We start from the raw sequence: 22,872 nt of genomic DNA on the forward strand, positions 1-22,872 counted from the left end.
AAATTCTTCTTCCGATCCTTGGGTTAAACTACCATAGATTTAGGCTATTTTTGGTATCAATTATCATTATCAATTATGAAGTTTTCTTCATTATTTTAAGTTATTTTAACATCTATTATCAGCTTTATTTGTACTTAAAATAATAAAAAAAACTTCTAAAATTCATAATGAGCCTTTTATCTATTATGAATTATGGTGAGAATTTCATTATTTTCATTTATGCATAAGTTTACTTAAAATTTTATAGTGAAGATAAGGGTAAAATAATCAATATACATTTTTAAAATAAAAACCGTATTGTTTTCCCCTCTTTCATCACTTGTGGACTGTTATTTACTAACAATTTTTTTTATTTTGACACCAAACTTATTTTTCATTGAATAATTTATTTTCGACAAAATTCACCAAATATTTTTTCATTATTCACCCATAATGAATTATTTTATTTTTTTAATTTTTTTATAATAAAGAATGAATTATTGTATTTATTTATTTTAAATAGACATAGAATAAGAATTGATAAAAAAAAAAAAAACCTAATAACAGAATATCCAATCACCACATTCACAACCGCATAAAAATTACAAATTGCATTCTTATTTGATGATATCTACTCCATTATTTATGACTTCAAGATGAATCAAAGTCAATGCTCAATGATGAGAAAATGGAGAACGCAGCCTTTGTTGACAGCTTCTTCCCTGTATGACTGTACAACGGTATCGGTTTTTTCTTGGGGGTTTTCTAGGGTTTGAAGAGTCAAGGTATCGGATACGCTTAGTCAAGGTATCAGTTACACCTTTGATCCTACGTAACGTGATCTCCACCCAGCAAAGATTCGCTAACTGTGCACCCAGCCAACCACTTGGCTTGCCAGACTCGATTCACTTTTCTTTTTCTCTCTTACCAGATTTCCAGATTTTAAAAAGCTCGATTATCCAGTGGAAGATGGCAGTTACTGATAAATTTATGAATATGAAACGGAAAATGGTAGGGTAGGGTTCCATTTGTCGTTCCTTGCCATGGAAGTTCTTAAACGTAAGATGGGCAAGAGAGAATGCATTTTCCGCAGTTGGTCACTGGGTATTGCCGTTTCCAGAATTATGCCTGAGCCAAGTACGGAAGAGGGTTCACATTTATTATGGGAGAATAGCATGAGAAGATCATTTCTTACACAAAAAAAGGAATATATGAGACGATCGTAGCTTTAACCTTGTCTGGGTTTCTATTTTAATACGATTTCTTTGTAACTTTTAGGGTTTCGACTTAGTTCATCGACTCAGATCCCATTAAAATCTTGTTATGATTCGTGAATTATTTGGTCTCTCTGCAAATTTTGGATCGGAATTCAACAAGACGAGATATATATGATGGGAGATCAAGAGGAGGACGACTTGCAAATGGCGTTGCGGATGAGTATGCAAAATTCTCCTCCTGAGGCCAAAAGGAGCAAACCCAGGGAGAATGTTGGCTCTCCAATCGTATCTGCCACCCCTGAAGAATCCCCGGAAGCGGAAAATAGGAAATTGCAAAGAGAGCTTAGGGCTGCTGCTGCGGAGAAGAGGATGACGATGGGAAAGAGCCTCGCAGTAGCAAAGGCAGAGACGAGCGTCACAGTTGCTGCACCAGTTAAGGGCATTTCTGTTGTTAAGGAGGAGGAGAAAGACGTGGTTACAAGGTCTTTAAGCCAGAAATCCGAGGCACTGCCTTCTCAGGAGGGAGGAAGATATTTGAATTTTGGGGAAGAGCTATCACCAGAAGTTGCGAATCAATTGTTTTCGATGATTTTCGGGAGCGGTGTTTCGAAGGATATTCTTGCTCAGTGGACTAATCAGGGAATAAGGTTGGCACACATATCGGATTTTGCTTTTTTCAATGTTCACTTTGTCAATTAGATAGGTTAGTTGTCAATTCATGTGCTTTGCGTTAGGGCCTGCAGATAAAATTTGTAACTTGATTTATTGTGTTAGCTTTGACATCCTCCCTTTAGACAAGCTAACAGTATGGTCAATAAAATTTCTCTGTATGCATATAGACATCAATACTACCAAAGGTTTTAGCAGAAGTTCCCCCTTTATAATGTTAGTCTCTGTTTGGGTAACAAGCGTAGAATTCTGATGAGTCAAAAAGATGAAAGCTTTAATTAGAATGAACTGATGTACTTCGTACCTTGTCTTCAGTTATTGTGGCTTCTTGGTAAAGTTTTGCAAGAGATTCTGAACAAAATACATAATGCGTTGGCAAGACTAAAGTTGTTATTAGAAATGGAGAGGACATCTGGAACTGCATAACTAGAGTCACTGTGATATCATATGTCTGGAGAGCAATAAGGTTACAATTAGTTCCTGGTGCTGTTACAACAATTTTTTATACCTCTTCTTTATCTGTTGATCTTTTCCTTATTCCTTTCTTCAGAGATTACTGTTTCTGATCCCATTGAGACCCCATTTGTGCTTCTACTTCTGATATGTTGGGGCTTGAGACCACCTTTTCCTGGTGCTCAAGGGGAATTCTTTCTGTCATTTTATCCTCATTCGTTTTTCTTTATTGCATTACTATGTTACAAACTACTAGGGCCTGCAACAGGTTGTTTGGGCCAGGCTTCTGATAACCATGACCCTCACCCTGAATACCATAGCTGGACTCCTACCCTACAGGGCACGGCCATGCTAGCCCCGGTTATAACTCGACCTTGACCTGGACCTTTCCCAAATTCTAATCATGACACAATAAAATGATGCATAATTACATATTGTTCCCCTACTTCTACTACAAATATCCAACAAGGTGGCAGGGTCAGGCTGGCCTAGGTCAAACATCCAACCCTATCCTTAATCCACAGCCATGTTGAACCAGCTCTGACCCGTTTCAGGGCCAGAATTAAACCCAGACCTTGTTTGGGCTTAGGACGGGTTCAGGACATTGGGGCCTAACTTGGACCCCATCTAACTACATTCTACGAAAGGTGATGTGATTGATTTGCCAATGGGGACAACAATGGAGAAATACAGATATTAATAGTCGTTAGAATGCTTGTTTTGCAGATATATTATACCTTAAATCATGGTTGTCAAGGCGACAAAGCGATACAGGGCAACGAAAACCAAGGTGACACCAGGTTGCCTTGGCCCAAATATGGGCCTAGGTGCCTAAGCGGATGTTTTGACAACCATGCCTTAAATAAATCTCCCATTGGGTCTTGATTTGCCTTTATTTTTTTGGTACTGGTTTTGTACAAGTTTCTTCTTATGGTTAATTCATTAAATATGAGTGTCTTCCTTTTTAATTCCTCTATTGGCTTATCATATAAAAAACTTTATTATAGGTTTAGCGCTGATCCAGAAACGTGTATGGGTCTAGTGCAACATGAAGGGGGGCCCTGTGGTGTTTTAGCAACCATTCAGGTAAATATTATGTCTCTTACTTCTACTTTTATATTGATAGCCCATTCTTTCATTTTTTTGGTCTTTTTGTTTTTAAGTATGCTTCCTGTGTCTTCCAAAAGTAAAAATAAATTTACTGCACCATGTGGTATTAACTAAAATAAATAAGCTACTTGTCTGCTGACTTTGTATATATAACTGGAAAAGATCACGGCTTGGCTGTGTATTTATAACTCAGCATTAGTATGTTGAACACTTCCGTTTCCCTCTCTCCCCCCGCCCCCTCCCTTTGGGTCAAAATGGGAGAGTACAGTACAAAATATCTATTTCAACCTCATAGAATAGGGAAAACTCAAATGATACACTGCAACTGCAAGAACATAAACCGGTTCAACTTCTCTTTCATATTGAAAAGGCTGAACTACTCATCAAACTTCATTTTTTTAGTGCCTTGTGTAATTTAATAGAATTCTAATAGATGAATTTCTTGATGGAGACTAGAGCCTTTACTAACTCTACACAATTTGAGAAACAAAGAGCTGTTGGGGACCTAAACTAGCTCTCGAACCTACAGAATGTTTGAAGGAAGCATATTGCATTGCTAACCCTGAACCAGGAGTGGGCAGTGGTAGATCAGCTTGTGACAGGATTGCAGGGAATAAGGATAAGCAGAACTGAAAGAATTTAAATATCATAATATTAAAGGATATGGTCTGCTCAATATACTGGTCTAACTCTTAACAAGGTATATGGGACAAACCATGAAAATTATAAAACAATCCAACGGTGAGATTTCAATCGGAATCCTTCTTAAGATATGAAACTGAAATTTCTGATAGGAACCTAAATTTGACGACAGAAATTAAGGAGTTTAGAACAGAATCAGTTACGGTATCGGTGTGTTGATTAACCTGTAAATGTAGTACAACAATAACAAGAAGCTTTATTCCAACTAAATGGGGTCGGCTACATGGATTCTTGCTTTCCAAGCAGCCTTGTTTAAGGCCATGCTAGATATAGGGCCCGAGCTATGCATATATTTTCTCACCACTAAGGTCCACTAAGGTTTGCCCCTAGCTCATCTAATTCCTTCAATTTGAATTATCATATCTTTACAAGCCTCTGTTGAATATGGCCATGCTGCCTCCAACACCTTTCTTGTAGCTTATCACTTATTGGAGCTACTCCTAGACCAACTCTAATATGATCATTCCTTATCTTATCTTTAATAGTTTTGGCAATCATCCATCTTAGAGTCCTCATTTTTAATTCTGCCACACTAAGTTTATCAATATGATGCTTTTAATAGGCCAACACTTTGCACCATAGATCATAGCTAGTCGAATGATGGTCCTATAAAATTTTCCTTTGAGCTTTAAAAGAATACATTGATCACACAAGATCTCGGACGCACTTTCCATTTCATCCCCCTATTTTAATTCTTTGAGAAACATCATCCTCTATATCACCTTTTTTATTTATGACCAAACCAAGGTACCTAAATAAATCACTTTTGAGGAATTCCTTATCATAAAATTTCTCCACCTCATTTTTGTAAACGGAGTCCTTGGCTGATATTAGAAATCAGAGTTTAAAGGTCAACCTGATTTTGAAGGGGCAGAAACAAACAAAAGTCTTGAAAATGAGAGGATTCTTTAGGTTTTTAAAACTGAGACTAAAATTGACACCAAGTAGAAAGTACATGATCCAAAATCTCCATTTGATCTGCTAAGCTGGAATCATTGCCAAAGAGCGTGCTGAATCACTAAAGCATGGAGACACTTTGTATCACATGCAACCAAAGGCAGAAGCTAATTTTTTTATTTCTTCAAATTCGTGTGCATGGTGGTGGTCCACCATGACAGACTTATATGAAGGACTCAAACTAGGCCTACAATTTCTACAGCCAATAGCTTACCTTGGAGGTGGTCTTAATTAACTAGGAAACTATAAGAATAAGATAATGTAAAAAACTACTTGAACTAAGGCTAGACTCATAGAGACCTAATTCAGCTACTGAAACTCTCTATTAGCATTTAATAATAATGGAATAGGGGATGAGGACATCACTGAAGGATTTATGCAATCACTTGGTCTGCTGAATATAGATAATGACAGCAATATGTGTAGTTCTTTTTATTTGGAGCCAACATTTCGAGTACTAATGTTGTAAAGGAATTATTTGGGGATTATGGCTGGAAAATTGGTTATTAAAGAACAGAGAATAGCTATTGCCGGAAAAATAGTGGCTAGGGAGTTCTTTCTTCTTCTTTTACTTTATTTTTTGGTTTAATGTTTATTAGTTATGGAAGACAAGCAAGCAAGGGATGTAAGTATAAGTTATTTTATGGGTTTATTCATGGAAGGAATCCTAGATGGTGTAAAACCGATCTTCTATCCACTTCTCTTTTTAGACTCTATATCTTTAACAAATTATCCTTGTTTTATTCCCCCAAATCCATGGTTGTTTATTCCATCATATTTTTCCTTATCTACATTTTCATTTCTCAAGAGCCTTCCGTTTGTTCCTTCAGATACAGAAGTTTGTAAATCCCAATAATCATACTTTGAGGCTATAATAAGACTGGTTTGTGCTCTGATGTGGATTCCTGCACTTGTACTATGTCAAATTTTGGTATCAGTGCCAGTATATTACAATTTGTACAGGGTTCATTGACGACGGGCTTCAACGCATTAAACCTGATTTTTAGAAAGATGTTAAAGCATAATTTTGCCACTGGTGAATTCTCCCACCCAGGGAGAACTGATGAGGACATGACTAAAGGATTTATGCAGTCACATGTCATTTCATTATGGACAAATGACTGTTATTATATGTAGTTCTTTTTATTATTTTTGTGATTTTTAATTTTGGCCCAGAACTTTTATGTACTAATGTTGTAAAGCAGCTGCTGGGGAAGTAGTTATTAGAAAGTTGCTGGTTAAGAAGCTCAAAGGGTTCATTACTGTTTCAAATGGTCTGTTCAAAAACAGCTCAAACAAATTTTGGTTTAAGGTTTTGGATATTTAGGTAATTTTGATGAACATTAAGTAATTTAAAGTTTTCCTGGATAATATGTAAATATAATCTTAAATGTCCCCCCCTTCCCCCCCCCCCCCCAAAAAAAAAAAAAGAAGAAGAAGAAGAAAGAAGAAGTAAAAAAGGAAAGTAAATTTAATGTGTATAGGTGCAAGTGTGCAACAGTCCTTTTGTACTAGGCCCCCGTTTTAACTATCCAAGTTAAATGTTTCTTCAAATTAGATAATGTAGTATTCTTCTGTATCTTCCTGTTAACTACCTTTCTACTCAATTTTTAGTCTAGTGTAGCTGTGTAGTTGTATCTCCATTTATACAGCTATGGGGTAAAACAAAGGTGGTCTTTAATTGTAGTGCCCCACAATGTTGAAACATATCTTGTCATTTGTCTCTGCTTTTTCCTATTGCTTTCCAGGTAGGGTTTGTTTCATTGCAAGGGGAACTTAAGGGAAGGGAATGGAAATTTTTATACTCAAAATAGAAACTTTGATAATCACTTGTATTAATACTTTATGTGATTACATAGCTAACTCCACATCATTCCATATTTGGTCATAAAAATTCATTTTACTTTGTATCCATTTCCCTTTGATTTTATAAAGTAAATAAAGATTACATGTTAAAGTATCTCATTACTAAATATGGTATAAAATATGTGTAGCTTATGTACTCACATGGGGTCATGATTACAAAATTTTCACTTCCCTTCCCTTTACTTCCCCTTGCAACCAAACTAATCCATAGCAGTGTCACAACTATGGGATGGTGACGTTGGTTTAGCTCATTTGGTCAGCTTGGGTTTGTGGAAGGTGAGTGCTTTCAGGATTTGGATGAATGGGAAGAGTCCCTTTATATGCACATTGTTATCATGCAGCTTTATATGTGCATTATTATGCTTCCGTATATATATGTCTGCTTGTGAGGTTCACCTCAATCCTATGTGTAAATGTTCTACGTTTTTCTTTTATTAGTTGTCTTTCAAGTCATGTGATCCGTTATTTCAGTACCTTCTCATATCGCATCTGAAGGCCTTTTTTCTTATAATATTCTTTCTGTGGTTATGCAGGCCTTTGTTCTCAAATACCTTATGTTTTGCCCAGATGAAATAGGTGAACCTTCACCCAGCATGCCACAACAAAATTTGGGTTCAGGGAGTTTGTCTCAGGGTGATCCCACCACAGTGGATAATTTATTGTCTCTGACTGACAATAGAAAGACAAGGTGATTATTTTTCCTTCAGTAACTTCCCGATCCTACTTGATTAATATAATCTTTAAAGAATCTTTGATTTATCATTTATTGAGGATTAAGCCATAGAAATCTATTGCTTAGTGTCAAGGATTTTAGCTTCAAAGCCCCTTCAGGAATTCCATTTTTTCTTCTCTTCCAGATTAGTCAGTTGGTCCATATAACCCATGATTGGGCTCCAGGTTTCCTGACTGGCTGACTCATTCCTTCACTAAGGTGTACAATCAAGACTGACGGATTTATAGCTTGGCTGGCTGAGTCAGTTGTGGATCTCTTCTAAACCAATGAGCTAGTTCGTTACTATTTTAGTTTGTGTCATCAGGTTTCCAGTGTTGCAAGTATTATACTGTTTTTTCAAATATTTCTGCAAATTGGGGTGTTTAGCCAGTTTGGATTGCTAGTATTTCTCCACGGACTTTGTTTAGCCAGTTTGGATTGCTAGTATTCCTCCACGGACTGTTCACCATGAAGGACATAATAGCAAACAAATTGAAGACAATGGCAATTTTATAACCATTTCAAAGTCTATAGAGGGCAGGATTATGAATGAACAGAAGATTAAGGGCTGCTTGGTGGATCTCTAAGGATTAGGACACAGAATTCTTAAGTAAAAGGATGGATGGACTAGGCATTAACATAAATGAAGGATAGGCAGGTGATTTAAAATGAAGGGGAGAGGTATCCTAAAGAAGATAATAACAACATGAAGTCAGCTTTTTCTTTTGAACGAGAATCAGAAGTGGAAAATGGATCCCAGTTAAGGTGTTCAAACTCCTTCACACGGCCATAGTTTTGTCTGAAATTCCTGATTTTAGGTTCTTGTGCCTAGGCTTCTAATAATTGGCTATCAGGCACCCGAATGCATAGTGGCTAAAGGAGATCTATCCATTGGAAGCAAACTAGTTAGAAGTTACAGGTTTAGGTGCAAATGTTCTGTTGAATAATCTTATGATAGAGAAACAGGAGGCATGGATTTAGGGCGTGAGCTGCTTAGAAATTCAACCTATCCTGTGAAATATCTGATCACTCTGAGTTGTATCAAGTAGTTCCAGCAAACTCAAGTCTTCCTTGTTGGAGAAAAACGCATTCTTGGGATTGGTTAGTCTTGGTTTGGGTTTCTAGACTGGGTCCTGCCTGTTCAGCCCTGATAGCACCACTGCATTTTTTTTCTTATTAAAATATGGTACCATTTAATGATTTAGATTCATAGTGCAAAGGTATGATACAAGGTGGGGGGACAGGGCACTAACATGGAAAGTTGCAATATCTCATTATCAGAGGACAGAGGACAGTTGCTCCCTTCTCTGACTTTCATCCGCTTCCTTTCCCAGTGGGTTTGCTTTTTGCTTCTGTTTCCCTCACCTGGACAGTTGAAGATGGCACTTCCTTTCTGTTCCTCATGGAAATCTGTTTCAGGTTGTGGGGATGGCTTCTCTCAGTCATTATGAGTTGTGTTCTCACAAGTTAATAGGTTTTACATTTGGAAGCTCAAAACTTATCTATTTCCCATGATGTGGCTGCCATCTGAAAGCTTATTCAATATCTTTCTGATGAGAACAAGATTTCGTAAACCAGAGGCATGTTGGGGAAGTTATGGGCTTATGGCCAATTTGTGAGAATGTCACTCTCTGGCTAGCTTCTTATTTGGAACCTTAGAAATCAGTAGGTTTTTCGTTAAATATTTTAAAAAGAAATTAGGGAGCACTACTTGGAGTTGGTATCAAGTTTTCTTTGTGTGGGTCCTCGTAGTAGAGCATAAACTAATTTTGGGTCCCCTTGATGCATTAAACTACATCATTGTCTCAAAGTAACAAACACCGTCTCCCACCATTAAGTTTTTTTCAGATTTTAAACCTGGAGGGACCAAAATACCCCTTATGTTGTTTAATGACAAAATAACCCCCTCCACCTATCCTATTTCCATTCTTATGCCACTGATCCTAATACCTAAGCAAAATCATGGCTTTTGATTCTCAGGCAATACCTAGGTTTGATTGAAGTTCCTTTTAAAAATACTGTAAAATTTCTATTGAGAGGGGGCTGTGGGGGGGGGGGGGGGGAGGATTTCTTGAGTTTTCGAGCAATATCTTCTTAAGGAGTTCATGCCTATACCGGCTAGTCAGAGTGAACCTTCCTCACTCGCTCAACCTAGAACTTGCAGGTGCGTTCTTCAAGGAGCTAAGAATATTTAACCAATACAATATCAAATCCTTGTAATCCCATGTAACTCTTTTATATGGGTACAATTCATGACCTCTGTAAAGAGAGAGATTTTACAATTATTATCTCTCCGATCTCTGCTTGGCTCAGAGTTGCTCCACCCTGGAATATCTCCTCCAGTTGAGGGAAGAGCTTGTGATCTTTGAGCCCCAAGTAACTGCTGACCAGAGTTTTGAAAGCAGAGAAATTGTAGAGAGGGAAGTGTGGATGGAACAACTCAGAATCAGACTTTAACTTGTTCTTCAGGTCGGATTCCATGGCGACAGTGTCAAGTGTGGATGGGTGCATGAATGGGACGGATTTCCAGCGATATTCTGTTTCGGCATTCATATAGAGTTTAACCTTTTCTTCCTCAGTTCGATCACATTAGTGACGGAATGGATGTGTTGGAGGTAGGACGGAGGATCCGACACCTGTCTCGCTTCTTGATCTTCAGGATGAATGTCCTATAAGGGTTTTTTCCATCAGTTTTCGTTTCATTTTTCCAAGACACTCGCACCCGGAAAGTGTCATGGACTGTTTGGTTGGGATTGAGGTATAAGACAATGTTGTTGGGTTTCTTATGGGCGAAAAGGTTTGCGAAATTGGTATTAGGATCGGTGGCATAAGAATGAAAATAGGATAGGTAGAGGGGCTATTTTGGTCATTAAAAAATTTGAGGGGTATTTTTGTCCTTCTAGATTTGAAATTTGAAAAAACTTAACGGTGGGAGACGGTGTTGGTTGCTTTGGGACCCAGACGTAATTTATTGCATTAAGAGGACCCAACATTAGTTTATGCTCTACTAAGAGCACCTACACGTAAAAACTCTAATAAAAAGAATGGAACCCTATGTCTATGATGTGAAAAAAAGGGGGGGGGGGGAGACATTTTCTAGGATACTGGCTTGTGGTCCTTTTGGATCAAACCTTTAATCAGTTCTCAAAAGGATGGTCTGGTCGAGTTGTCCAAGATAGCAATATGACCAATCGGGGAACCTAAGATCCATGGCCACTGAATTGGCGAAGGATTCCACATCCTCCATCAATTGGCAACCTGCAATCTAATTTCGCAAGTCAAAAGCAAATTCACTCTTCAAAGCAGCTGTTGTTTAACAGAGAAGAGGAGTGGTGGAGTTGGAAAAATAAGAATTTTGTCTGTTGATCATGGTTCTCATTTCTGTTCAAGTTTTCTTATTGGTGTGAGATTTTCTTTTTGATTGTGATGCTGTTTCTTTTTTTTTCCCCCTCCAGTAGATCAATAATTAGAAGAAATTATCACCATTTCTTTAATGGAAATACTCAATTACATTTTCCTTTGTTTGGAGTTCATTATGGTACTTTCATAATGGAGATGCTGCATTGATTTATGACAGTACATTTTTTCTGCATTTCTGCAGGGCATTGGTTCAAAGTATGGTGGAGATATTATTTTTGTGTGGAAGTAAGAAACAGGCTACAATTGCTACATTAAGTATTCTTGGCCAGCCCTCTGAGGAGGGGTCTGATTTTGGTGAGAAAGATGAGGTGGGTTCTACTGACTTCTTATCTGTTCTTTGCTGTAGAATTGAAACTTGGAAGCATTTGTCTGCTTCTCCTTTGAAATTCCGTCCTCCTCCTTTGACTATGCTTATGGTTATGTTGTTTCTCCTTTTTGAAAGATTATTGCAAAAGCGTTGGAAGGTCTTTCAATTGAATCAGCTTCAGACATGCAGAAGGTTTTACGAGTGAACACACACACTTCTGAGATGAGTGCTTTTCATTCGCTCCAGAGAATGCTTCCTGTTTTTCAAAGTCGTATGGGGGCAATGCTATTCTTAGTTTCTGCATTACTTTCTCGAGGACTGGTATTTCTCTCTCTCTCTCTCTCTCTGTGCGCTTTCATTCCATTTGGTTTGCTTGTTACTTTTCATTTTTTTAGTCTATTATTTCAATTTGTCTTCCTGCCCTCGTTCTTGATGGGCTCAAAACTTAAGATTTTCATACTTATTTCGTCATAAATAATGATCTGTTAAACCCAAAAATAGAGTGATGGGCTTTAAACTTCAAAAAACAGTGTTAGAAGAATAAGCAACTGTAGAGTAAGCTTGAAGCAGTCGCAAATGTGTAATTCAGCTAACCGAAAATTCCTGAATGATTAATTGAGAGGGGCACTAATTACAGATTTTAACTACTAAGCCTGCAGTTTTGGTCCTCCTTTTAGACCATTAGCCATACACTCATGGAGACAACTACACTGAAGAAATTGGACCTGAGAAATTGTGAGGTTTATTTAAGAAATTAAGATATGCACCAGTTAAATGCTTTCTAGCTAGTGCCATGATATTGGTTTACTATGCCCCTCGTAATGATTTCCAAGCTGGTTGAAGGATCTTTTATCATGTCTTAATGCATGTATCTTTGTTCATATGTGTATTGTTGGAATTTACTCTTTAACAGGCCTCAACTTTTTGTCTTATACCCCCCTCCCCATCCTAAGCCCCTTTTTCCTTTTCAAATCTCCATGTCTACTTATGATGACTGAATTGGACATCTAAGAGGTTAAGGACTAGATGCAGAACACTATATAAGGTGGATGACCCTTATTTCATTGAATAGTTCATTTATTTCTGTTAGCTATTCATTTTGTTTATCTTCCACCTTTTATCATTTAAGGATTCGTTGTATATAGGATTCTAATAGCTATTATTATGGTGAAGCAACATGTTATGTTTTCTTCTGTTGGTTGATGCATACACCTTGGAATTCTTCTTCTTAAGTAATTAAATTGTTTTTGTGATTATTTTCCAGCTTTATTATTTGTTGTTGAACCGTTAAGAAACTTGTCTGGTTGCAGGAGTCTGTCCAAGCAGACAGAGATGATACTTCTTTTCCATTAGTCACTGCTCCATTTGGACATGCCTCACAGGTACTTCCAGTTTGCTTTAACACTTGTCTGTTGGATTTTTGCACTTCCAATTGCAGCTGTTGGCCCACCCTCTTGAAATTCCGGATTTTTGTGGAACAGGAAATTGTAAACCTATTGCTTTGCGGCCAGGCTGTTCCTAACGTCTTTGATGGAAGGATGGATCTTGGGGGTGGCATGTTTCTCAAGGGCATTCCGACGAGTGTGGATGTTGGATTCCTCTCACTTCTGGAATCTTTTAATTTCTGCAAGGTCGGTCAGCATCTCAAATGCCCAAAATGGCCAATTTGGGTAGTTGGGAGTGAATCCCATTACACTGTCCTATTTGCTTTTGATACTCGAGTTCAGAATGAAAATGAACTGGAGGAGAGGGAATCACAGATTCGGAGAGCATTTGATGCCCAAGACGAAAGTGGGGGAGGAGGTTTCATCAGTGTGGACGGGCTTCATCAAGTTCTTAGGGAAATTAATGTGAACCTCCCTGCTGAGAAGCTTAATCACCTATGTAGCTCTGGCTTTATTGTATGGAGTGAATTCTGGCAGGTTTTGCTTGCATTGGATAAGAGCCTGGGAGGTTTGAAGGATTCATCAGGATCGATGGGCAAGAAACTGTTTGATCTTTACCATTTCAACGGGATTGCAAAGTCTGTTCTGAATGGCAATCAATCAAACTCTGGAAGTGTAATTTCAGTGCAGAGACCGAGGCTCTCAAAATTGAGAGTTTCAGTTCCTCCACGTTGGACACCTGAGGAATACATGGCAAATGTAGGGGCGACCTCTAATGCAGGCAGTGAAAAACCAGCTGATAAAGATACGGTGGTTGAAGTAACTTGCCCGGAAACTCCTCAGCATGCTCCATTAGTGGACTGCATCAGAACCCGCTGGCCACGGGCTGTTTGCAATTGGGATGGTGATCCGCCAAGTATAGTCTGAGCGGTTGGATAATTCTCTGCTAGATCACAATATGAGTAGCTGTGGATTTGCCTTTGATTAGACTCAATACAATGCACAAATGGAAAAGCAAGATGTGGAACATGTTGCAGATGTGGGATTTGCTTATCTGCCTTGAGGATATCACCGATCAGACTGAATTTCATCGCTACCGTGAGTGATCCAAGGAACATCTGTTGTATGTCATTTGTACCGTGTATTGTTGTAACTTCCATTTAACTATTTAGTCTATTCCTATAGGTGTCATAGTGAAACTAGAGGTATAAAATTTTATTGATTCCGGCCTCTTCCCTGTTTTCATTGATGTTTCTGCATGTTCTAGATTGGTCAGGTTATTGTTTAGTTATTGTGACATCAGTTTCGCACCCATTCTTCCGCCCCTAGGCTATTGAGCTTGTGATGTTCCTTTCATGCTCCTTTTTCTCCGCTTGCGTATAAAAATTGGTTATTGAATGTGTTGACCAGGCTAAGGAAACATGTGTTCAATTTTGTGATACATCTTAACCATTGAGGAAAAGACAAACATATAGAACACATTGAGCACTGATCATGATTATACGAATAAGAATGTCAGAATTTGAGAATTGTTACTTTCTTTCACCAATTTAGTGCTTGTACGTAAGGTTCTGTCTACAGTTATAAGATTTGGTCAGGGCCGGGAACAACGAAATTTGGAATTTGAAAGATAGAAACACAAATCAATCATTTACCATTACGGATTTGTCTAGACACCTAAAAAGTAACAAGCAGTTGGTAATATCAGGTCAATTTGACCGATTATCACAAAAAAAGAAATTTGCTTTCTAATCAAGACTTGAGCTAGCAGGACCCGCGCCATAACCGCCACCTCCACGGCCAAAACCAGGTCTTCCACCAGGGCCCTGCACATTCAGTGCGACTGTCAGAAAATTGATGAAGGGATTTTTTTTAAGCTGATGTATGTAATATTCCTGGCTGATGATGAAATTTGAACATACAAATCACCAAATGAATTTACAGAACATAAAAACAACAGTGTAACAATAATGCAAAAAGTCTCTACTTCACCCATGAATCAACCAACATAATTGTCCTCCCTTCATATATATTGGAGGTCTGCAATTCCCTTTGCCGTTCCTAAACGCTCATTGAAGACAAGGATTGCTATCCGCATGGGAGGAAAGACAATAGTATCATCCCACAAAATAGTAAGTGTGTGTGTGAAAAACCTAACACAATTGCATCATACCGCACAACTTCAACATCAACTCATTCTCAACCTGTCTCTAATACATTGGTTACAAAACTAGAAAGAAAATAAGATCTCTAACCAAAAGTAAATACTAACACCTGAATCATTTCTGAGAAAAATGATTTTATCCTCCTAAATGAAGTAAATTCCTAAAATGCCACCAGACTAAACACATCTTTGATCTGGGTTTCCAAATGGATAAGCCAATACATGTTAGTGCACCTACATCCATGTCTTTCTGAAGCATTGCCATATTAACCAATCATACCTAAATGCCTTCTTAAAGGAAAAGGACTAGTTCATCTGACTATCCCCAGAAAATGCTAAATGCAGGACCTTATGCACTGCCACCTTTTTTCTTTTACCAGTGCTATGACACCAAGCACTTTCCAGAAGGCACAAATTAAAGGATAGAATGAAACCAGATGTTCCCCACTCAAACACAAGCAAATGAAGTGTATCAAATCATTCGTAAGGGTCAAACACTGGGTATCAATTCTATAATGAGTCATGTAAACATTAAACACCCTCAGGAAAAATGAGATAGAAGTATATCAGAAATTGCCTGAAAAATAAATATTGCAGAACTAGTCAAAGAACAAAAGATAAAAAATAAGATGTCATGTTAGTCAATTCATAAGAATGGGTCCCTATCATCATAGGTTTAAAACCATCATAGTAAGATGTGGCTTGGAAATGAAGGCTAATGTAAAATTACTCCATCAAAAGTAGCATTAGAAAACCTCGAGGGGATAAAACATGGAAAACAGCAAGTGCAACAATATAGCACTTTCAAGTTTCCCTCAATCATATCTTAAAACTTATTTCTATCAAGCGAGCAAGTCAATGGTTAAGAGTACTTTCAAGGTCCACAATTTGAATCTTATGATTCACAAACTAAGACTAGTGATTCAGAAAAATCTTAATCTAGCGAATAAATTTTTCAGGAAGACGCAAAACAAAACCTTTAAAGGCACAATTTCTTATGATTCAACTATAACTCTGGTGCTACCTTTTTTTTTATTTTGGTTTTATTTGCTTCCTTTTGCTTATAAATTAGTGTGGTGAAAAACTATTTCATAAAACAAAGAGACCAAACCTTTGAAATAAGTTAACCGTTCATAACTTTGAGTTCACAAAAACTATTTATTGTTCTCAAAATGAAAAGAAGACAATCAATAACATTTGAAACAAGCTAACTTTTCAAACTGTTAGTTCACATAAAGTTATTTACTGTTCTTGTGCAAAAAAGACAATTAGGATTTGCTGATACAAGTTAAACACAAACAAGAAATTGGGGAATGTTCACAAAAAAAAAATGCATAGGTCACATAAATTCTGCACATCTACAGTAAAATGATCTTCCTACTTTCCGTACCATATATTGTATAGATTCATTCAGTAGAAACTGATTATATAGGTGTAGTATCGCTACATATCAATCTACACTATGGTTAGGAACCCTACATTTAAGTTGCAAAGGAATTAAGAGGGACAACAGAATAATTGTATACATTCTCTCAAACAATGAATCCTTGCACAAAACCCCTACTAAAATGTATGAAGCCACAAAAAAGAAGCATATTGCTACAATTGAAAAACACAGACTATATGACATTCATTATGAATGCAACAAAAGAGTGACAATAATTTTACCCTAAATGCCGGCTGATATTCGGCTGGAGCTCCTCCCTTGTCTCCAAACTCTCCTGGAGGTCCTCGAGGTCCTCCTCTATACCCATCACGGTCACCAAATCTAGGCCTATCTCCCTCAAAGCGAGGCGGCCCGCTGCAATTCACAAATCGGATTACAAACTTATAATATCTTAGTTTTCCAATTTTTTTCCCCTAATTTCTTTTTCAACTAGTAAACACAATTCATGTAAAAGACCAGTATAACAAACAAGTAATTACCGGGGTCGATCACCAGGAGGGCCACCCATTGGTCTACTGGGTGGCTTAAGGGATTTCTTCAAGGTGGCCGGAACGATCTCAGATGGGAGGTTGAGGTATGTTCTAAGAAATTCAATACCGTCGTTTGTGAGGTACCAGTAGTAGTGCATCCAAGCAAAAGTCTCACGGACATATTCCTTCGACTTGAAGCTCTGCATTAACTTAATGACCTGTAGATTTGGAACATCGATATCGGGATGTTTAGCCAGATTAAAATCCTTCTTCGCATAACAAACTCCTTCTGAAAATAAGCAGAAAAAACAAATCTGAGAAATGTAACATGGTGAGAATTAACAATCAAACAAACAGGTAGAAAAGGTAACCTTGAAAGAGGTACTTAGAAATTTCTCTGCGATTCTTCTCTGGAATAATCTGCAAAGAAAGCCAGAGAAGATGAGCACGGAAGACAACATTAACTGAAGAAGAAGAAAAAAAAAAACACAAACATTATCAAGAAAAGTAATCACCATTGTTGCGATTAGGGTAGACGGCAAACAAAGAAGAGCTCTTCCTGCCTTCTTTATCCGACTCCCCCAAGCTGACAGTCTTAGACAGTCAGTCACGTTTCTCTACTCGTAGAGAAACCCTAAAACCCTACAAATCTCTTAATCCTTTAAAATTTCACTTCCCAAAACACCCTCTCCACAGGTCAGATGTTTTTGGGCAATTTCAGTCATCCGACTTCCCAGTTCCCCCACGTTTTACACTTTTACCTTCTCCGACCCTTCGGTCAATTGCACCCTTAAATTACCCGCCTGGCCGCCTCTCTGCCTGTCCGCCCTCATTATGTGGAACAACAATTTTAGTGGAAATTCTGTCCACCTGGCATGTTTTTCACTCAATCCATGCTTGGCCCTGTCCTTGGCCTTCTTCATCAATTCTGGGTTCAAAAGAAGCTGCTTAAGTCCAGCCCTAAGATTCCGAACTTGCCACTGTTTATGCGTCTCAGGCCTCTCAAAATTAAAGAAATTTGTTTGAGTTGAACTTCAGATGGTTCTATTCGCTTCAAACAATAACGGTTTATTCTCATTTAAGTTGATGTTTAATGTACATGTTCATAATAGACAATGGAGATTTAATTTAAATACCAAACTTAAAATCCAACCGTTGGCTGCTTGGAGCAATGCCATGTAGACATTGCTTCCAAACAAAACCCCACACTTATACGAGTGCAGAACCCATATTATCAGGTCCTACAAAAAAAGAACCATATTATCAAACGGGAAAGGAGGAAGTGGATTACATAATTTTATTTATTTTTGGTATGAGGATTATATAATTCGTCCACCCATATTATCTAAAATTTTATCAAGTCAAAGAAAATGAATCATCGATTTTCCTTTAGATGAAGGACACATGTCCATCAATTATATTCAAAGGTTAAGGTAAAATTTAGCATATAAAATATTTTTATTTTAATTTAATCTAAACCTTTGGACATGACTTCCTCTAGAAGGAAATGGACCATTTGTCAAAAATGAACTTGATAAAATTCCATAAAATTCCATATTATCCCTGCCCCCTACATTCTTGCTACCACCCTCATAAGAAGGTGGGGCCCTCATTGTATCAAGCCTACCAGCTTCAAGTCGAGCAACACCCCACCCTTGTTAGGGGGAATTTTATCCAGTTCATTTTCTTGTTAAAAATGGACCATTCATTTTTTTGTAAAAAATGGACCATCCATTTCTTTGTAGAGACAGGCCAACATCCACAAAGAAACCATATGTTATACAACCTTAAGAGCGACTGAAGGACCCACCTGAAAAATCGCACGCACGACACAAGAAGGACAATCATTTCCGTAAGAAATAGACATGATAATGGTCCCTTGTGAGGATGGGAGCAGGGATGTAGAGACAGTTGGGAGCGGAGAATTTGGACACCTCACTTTGTCGTCACATTACAAGAACGGCAGTTCATGCCAGGAGTCAACAGCATTATGATTCTCCAAGAAACCATGAGAATGAGTTGACAAGCAGAAAATGTCTTGCAAAATGGGATAGATAGTCTAGCAGCATGTAGAGCATCACCTCTAAGCTTGTTTGAACTTTGAAGTAAACCTTCCCTTACAGTGATGGATTCGCTTTGAAGTACAGGAGAGGAGATTGGATCCAAAACAACTGCTGGTACTGCTCCCCTACTCTCTATAATAAGAAATCCAACCCATCCATCTTTGGGCCACAAGAAACGAGGAAGGTAGCGGCGCCACTTGCTCTAGCCTTTAAGTGGTGGGTTGAGGGTGTATGGTGATTATGATGACTCCATGGGTTGGGTTGAGGGTGCATGGTGACTCCATGGATGGATCTCTCTCTCACACATAGTGATTATGATGATAAACCGAATTTTGATGTTCACCACCTAGCCTAGTCATACGGTCATACATCTACACTCACCCTATCCTAACACAGGACCGAATCATGACTCTGCTTTGACGTGAACCAAACAATGTATATATTTGGTATTCATTTCAAATCTTATTTTTATTTAAAATTTTGAAAAAAGAAAATTCAATAATAGTTTTTTTTTTTTTTTTTTTGCCTATTATGAATTCTAAGCAGAAACAATATTTGGTTCATTAATTATGCAGCGAACTTAGTGATATGCTTAAATCACCCAAAGTGTAGGGGCAAATTAAAAAGACAAGATCCGCTTTCTAGTTTCTACCATAGCCTCTCTCTTCACCCGTCCGATTTCTTCTTCTGCCTGGAATCGCAAAATGTCTCACCAAAATGTTGCAAGGATCAGAAATATACGATTGGAACAATAAGAAGAAAAAGCGAAGAAATACCTAAATCCAAACCCTTCAACCACGAATTTTGAGAGATGTCCGCAATCTTATAGCATCAATAATATAATAAACTGGTACTAAAGAAAACTATATAACAGGGTTTTCCTTAATCTTTGGTTTGATGGATTTTATATCTCTACATTGGCACCGACAAAAAAAAACTCCAGGAAAAGTAGGTGAACGGGTAGGGGGAGGGTACGAAGGCGGGTTGGAATGTTGATAACGAACAATTGAGTGGCCTATTTCTACAAGCTTTTTTCCAACTCAATAGTCCCACACATTGAGAATTTAAGATCTTGATCTTAGGAAACATGGAAGAAGAACAAATCCCTGTTACTGTTATTGTTTCTGGTTGATTTGAGAATGAAAACACGCTTAAAAGATCCAAAGTCTAGAGTAAATTGGATTTAATGTGTGATTTAGAAAGACAAGGTCCACTCGACCGAAGCCTTTCTTTTTTTCAATCTTCACCCACCTAATTTCTTCTTCTACCTGCACCCAAAAAAGGCCTCCCCCAAAATGTTGCAAAGAACAGAGATAGACGACTGGAAAGCCAAATTGGAAAGGTAAGAAGAAAAAGTAAAGGAACATCTAAAATCTAAACCCTTCAACCACGAATTTCAAAGATGGCAACAATCTTATAGCACCAATAATATTTTAAACAAAACAAAATTAAATCAGGTTTTTACTTGATCGGGTTTGATGGATTTTATATCTCTACGTTGGCATCGACAAAAGAAATCAAAAAAAGGAAGTGAATGGGGAGGTGTAACAGGATAATTACCGAGGGAGTCATTGATGGAATTACCAGGCGGGATGTTTCCACTTTAGGATAGATTTCAAATTTCCGAACCACCTTCCAAGTCCTGAATTTAATTAGAATCATTCTGGTGAGATGAGGTAGCAAATGGTTAGAAAGGAAATGATATCCAGATTCGGCTGTGTACGAGTGTATAGTTGTTCTTTCAAGTATACATATCGAAATCAGACTAAAAAGAAATATATATTCTTTTTTAATAAAACTAAAATTAAAAGTAATCATGGTTTCAGTGCAAGGTAATAAGCCAATTCAAAAATCATTAATCCACATACAGGTATATATGGGGAATTTTATTTTATTTCCTCGGATTGAAAAAGGAAGGACGAACCTAAATTTGAAGAAAACAAATCGATACCACAAAAGTTAATATGATCTTGTTGGTGTGGTCACATAATTCAATTCAGCGAGTTCAAACAGAGACAAAGAAAAAACAGAATTAATCGAAACAACGCTTCTTGACTCAGTGATTAAATACAATAGATTCCATCATAGTAAACAAACAAAACTAAAGAAGCACGTGAATCTAATCTAGCAGAACTAAAGGTGAAACAACGAAGCTGAACAATTAGAATGATGAGTACAAGACCTAAGCCCTCTCTCCTCTGATTCTTCGTGCCAACTGAATATCCTTAGGCATGATGGTTACTCTCTTAGCATGGATTGCGCAGAGATTCGTATCCTCAAATAATCCAACCAGATAAGCCTCCGCTGCCTCTTGCAAAGCTGAGACGGCGCTGCTTTGAAACCTCAGATCCGTCTTGAAGTCTTGAGCAATCTCACGAACAAGCCTCTGAAATGGAAGCTTTCGGATCAAGAGCTCTGTACTCTTCTGGTACTTTCGGATCTCCCTGAGCGCCACGGTTCCTGGCCTGAACCTGTGAGGCTTCTTCACTCCTCCGGTTGCCGGTGCAGACTTCCTAGCTGCTTTGGTTGCAAGCTGCTTCCTCGGAGCCTTGCCGCCGGTGGACTTCCTCGCGGTTTGCTTTGTTCTCGCCATCACAAAGGAACTTGGAATCAGTTACGGAGGAGATTTTGCCACAGCCGAATCAGACTCTGGAGAGCTCGAAAGAACGAAGATCGTATGATTTGCTACAACCACAAGGCGGCTATTTAAAGCGCAGGATGGGCGAGGATTTGCTTGAATTTTTTGGTGAATATGGCGCGAGCGGATTATGGACGTCGGATATAATGTCTATCAACGTTCAGGATTTATTTTGTGAAAGCACGCGGATCGAAATCCGTGGCTCAATTGGGATTTCCCTCCGTGGCACTTTTTATTTGAATTTTTTTTTGGGGTAAAGTTTTCATTTGAATTTTGGACATTCGTTGTTGCCGCTTCAGTCTGCTGGCGTAAGTCTACCTCTTGCATAAATTTCCCACATAGAAATCACAAATTCACAACTTCCCACCGAAGGGTAATTAATTCTAACCAATTTTTTTTTAATTCCACCATTTTTAAAAAATATATATTCAACCACAAATAAACCAACAACAAAAAGATTTAATTCACAATGATTGATAATTGATTTTAGGAAATGCTAAGTTGACAACCAAGGTTTCAAGTATCGTATCGGCTATGGTGATTTTAAGAGACGTATCGTCCGGTATTGATAAGCATGCATTTACCATCATTTATTTGATTTAATTCCCCATACTTATTTAATTAAAGATAGCTAATTGAGTACTTTTTTCCATTTTTCAGGAATAAAGAGATTTTGGATATTAGATATAATATGGAGTAAAGTTGGCAAATCATATGGGATCATTGGTGGACTTTAAATCATGGCATTCAATCTTGCTGCTCAAGAAATCATGAAATCAGTGAGATCTATAGCCAAATATTGAAATAGGTGGAGTTCTAAGGAACAAATTGGCATGAATTTAAACACCGAAAATCGGTGTGGATCACCTCCTTCAGTATTTTGGGCATATCTCTCGTATGAGCTTGTAGCCCACGATTCAATATTCTATGGAACGATATTGAAAATATCTACAACTTTTCAGTTTTGAGTTTTTCCAAATTCCGAAATAATAAATGTCAAATCAACAGGTAAAGAGAGGGGATTCAGACTTGTATGCGGGACATAAAAGAGAAGCCAACGACCTTAAAAAAGCTGAATCCGGCTCTCAACACTCCATTGCTGAAGAAGAAAACCACATCTCTCTCTCTCTCTCCCCGCTATGTTTCATCTTAATTTTCCTTAGGAATCTTCCTGTGATAATGAGTAGCTAGTTCCTTTTTCTTTGGGATGTAGATGAACCATGCTTATTTCATTAATTTGATTGTTCTATCTATTCTAGTTGATTGTGTTTGAGTTTGGCCAAAGATGTTTTATAACTCAGCGAACTTAGCGT

At 37.8% G+C, this 22,872-nt stretch overlaps 3 protein-coding genes across 3 annotated transcripts; 1 reads left to right on the top strand and 2 right to left on the bottom strand.

The window, feature by feature from the left end:
• Positions 1 to 830: 830 nt before the first annotated feature.
• Positions 831 to 14,026, top strand: LOC149008760 (uncharacterized). Its single transcript, XM_089160819.1, has 7 exons — positions 831 to 1,843; positions 3,326 to 3,404; positions 7,487 to 7,641; positions 11,267 to 11,393; positions 11,528 to 11,713; positions 12,703 to 12,774; positions 12,874 to 14,026. The coding sequence occupies exons 1-7, from the start codon at positions 1,368 to 1,370 to the stop codon at positions 13,702 to 13,704; spliced, it is 1,926 nt and encodes a 641-aa protein (XP_089016945.1). The 5' UTR covers positions 831 to 1,367; the 3' UTR covers positions 13,705 to 14,026.
• Positions 14,027 to 14,268: 242 nt separating this feature from the next.
• Positions 14,269 to 17,781, bottom strand: LOC149008761 (small ribosomal subunit protein eS10z-like). The gene is made up of 6 exons (XM_089160829.1): positions 17,620 to 17,781; positions 17,374 to 17,475; positions 17,230 to 17,278; positions 16,868 to 17,147; positions 16,610 to 16,742; positions 14,269 to 14,603 (listed from the first exon to the last, which is right to left on the bottom strand). The coding sequence occupies exons 1-6, from the start codon at positions 17,779 to 17,781 to the stop codon at positions 14,526 to 14,528; spliced, it is 804 nt and encodes a 267-aa protein (XP_089016955.1). The 3' UTR covers positions 14,269 to 14,525.
• Positions 17,782 to 20,953: 3,172 nt separating this feature from the next.
• LOC149008762 (histone H3.2) lies at positions 20,954 to 21,586 on the bottom strand. The gene has a single exon (XM_089161873.1). The coding sequence runs from the start codon at positions 21,512 to 21,514 to the stop codon at positions 21,104 to 21,106; it is 411 nt and encodes a 136-aa protein (XP_089017999.1). The 5' UTR covers positions 21,515 to 21,586; the 3' UTR covers positions 20,954 to 21,103.
• Positions 21,587 to 22,872: the final 1,286 nt, after the last annotated feature.

Source organism: Hakea prostrata, chromosome 7, assembly GCF_041222555.1.
Source record: "Hakea prostrata isolate BN-2017 chromosome 7, UWA_Hpros_2, whole genome shotgun sequence".
Taxonomy (NCBI): Eukaryota; Viridiplantae; Streptophyta; class Magnoliopsida; order Proteales; family Proteaceae; genus Hakea; species Hakea prostrata.

Bases quoted from the DNA above. Each gene is read 5' to 3' on its own strand.
- LOC149008760 (XM_089160819.1), top strand. From the start codon at position 1,368: ATGATGGGAGATCAAGAGGAGGACGACTTGCAAATGGCGTTGCGGATG. The intron at 1,844-3,325 runs GTTGGCACACAT...ACTTTATTATAG, and splicing joins TGGACTAATCAGGGAATAAG to GTTTAGCGCTGATCCAGAAA. The intron at 11,714-12,702 runs GTATTTCTCTCT...GTCTGGTTGCAG, and splicing joins CATTACTTTCTCGAGGACTG to GAGTCTGTCCAAGCAGACAG.
- LOC149008762 (XM_089161873.1), bottom strand. From the start codon at position 21,514: ATGGCGAGAACAAAGCAAACCGCGAGGAAGTCCACCGGCGGCAAGGCT.
- LOC149008761 (XM_089160829.1), bottom strand. From the start codon at position 17,781: ATGAAGAAGGCCAAGGACAGGGCCAAGCATGGATTGAGTGAAAAACAT. The intron at 17,148-17,229 runs GTTACCTTTTCT...GCTTATTTTCAG, and splicing joins TTCTAAGTACCTCTTTCAAG to AAGGAGTTTGTTATGCGAAG. The intron at 16,743-16,867 runs GTAATTACTTGT...TGTGAATTGCAG, and splicing joins CCTCCTGGTGATCGACCCCG to CGGGCCGCCTCGCTTTGAGG.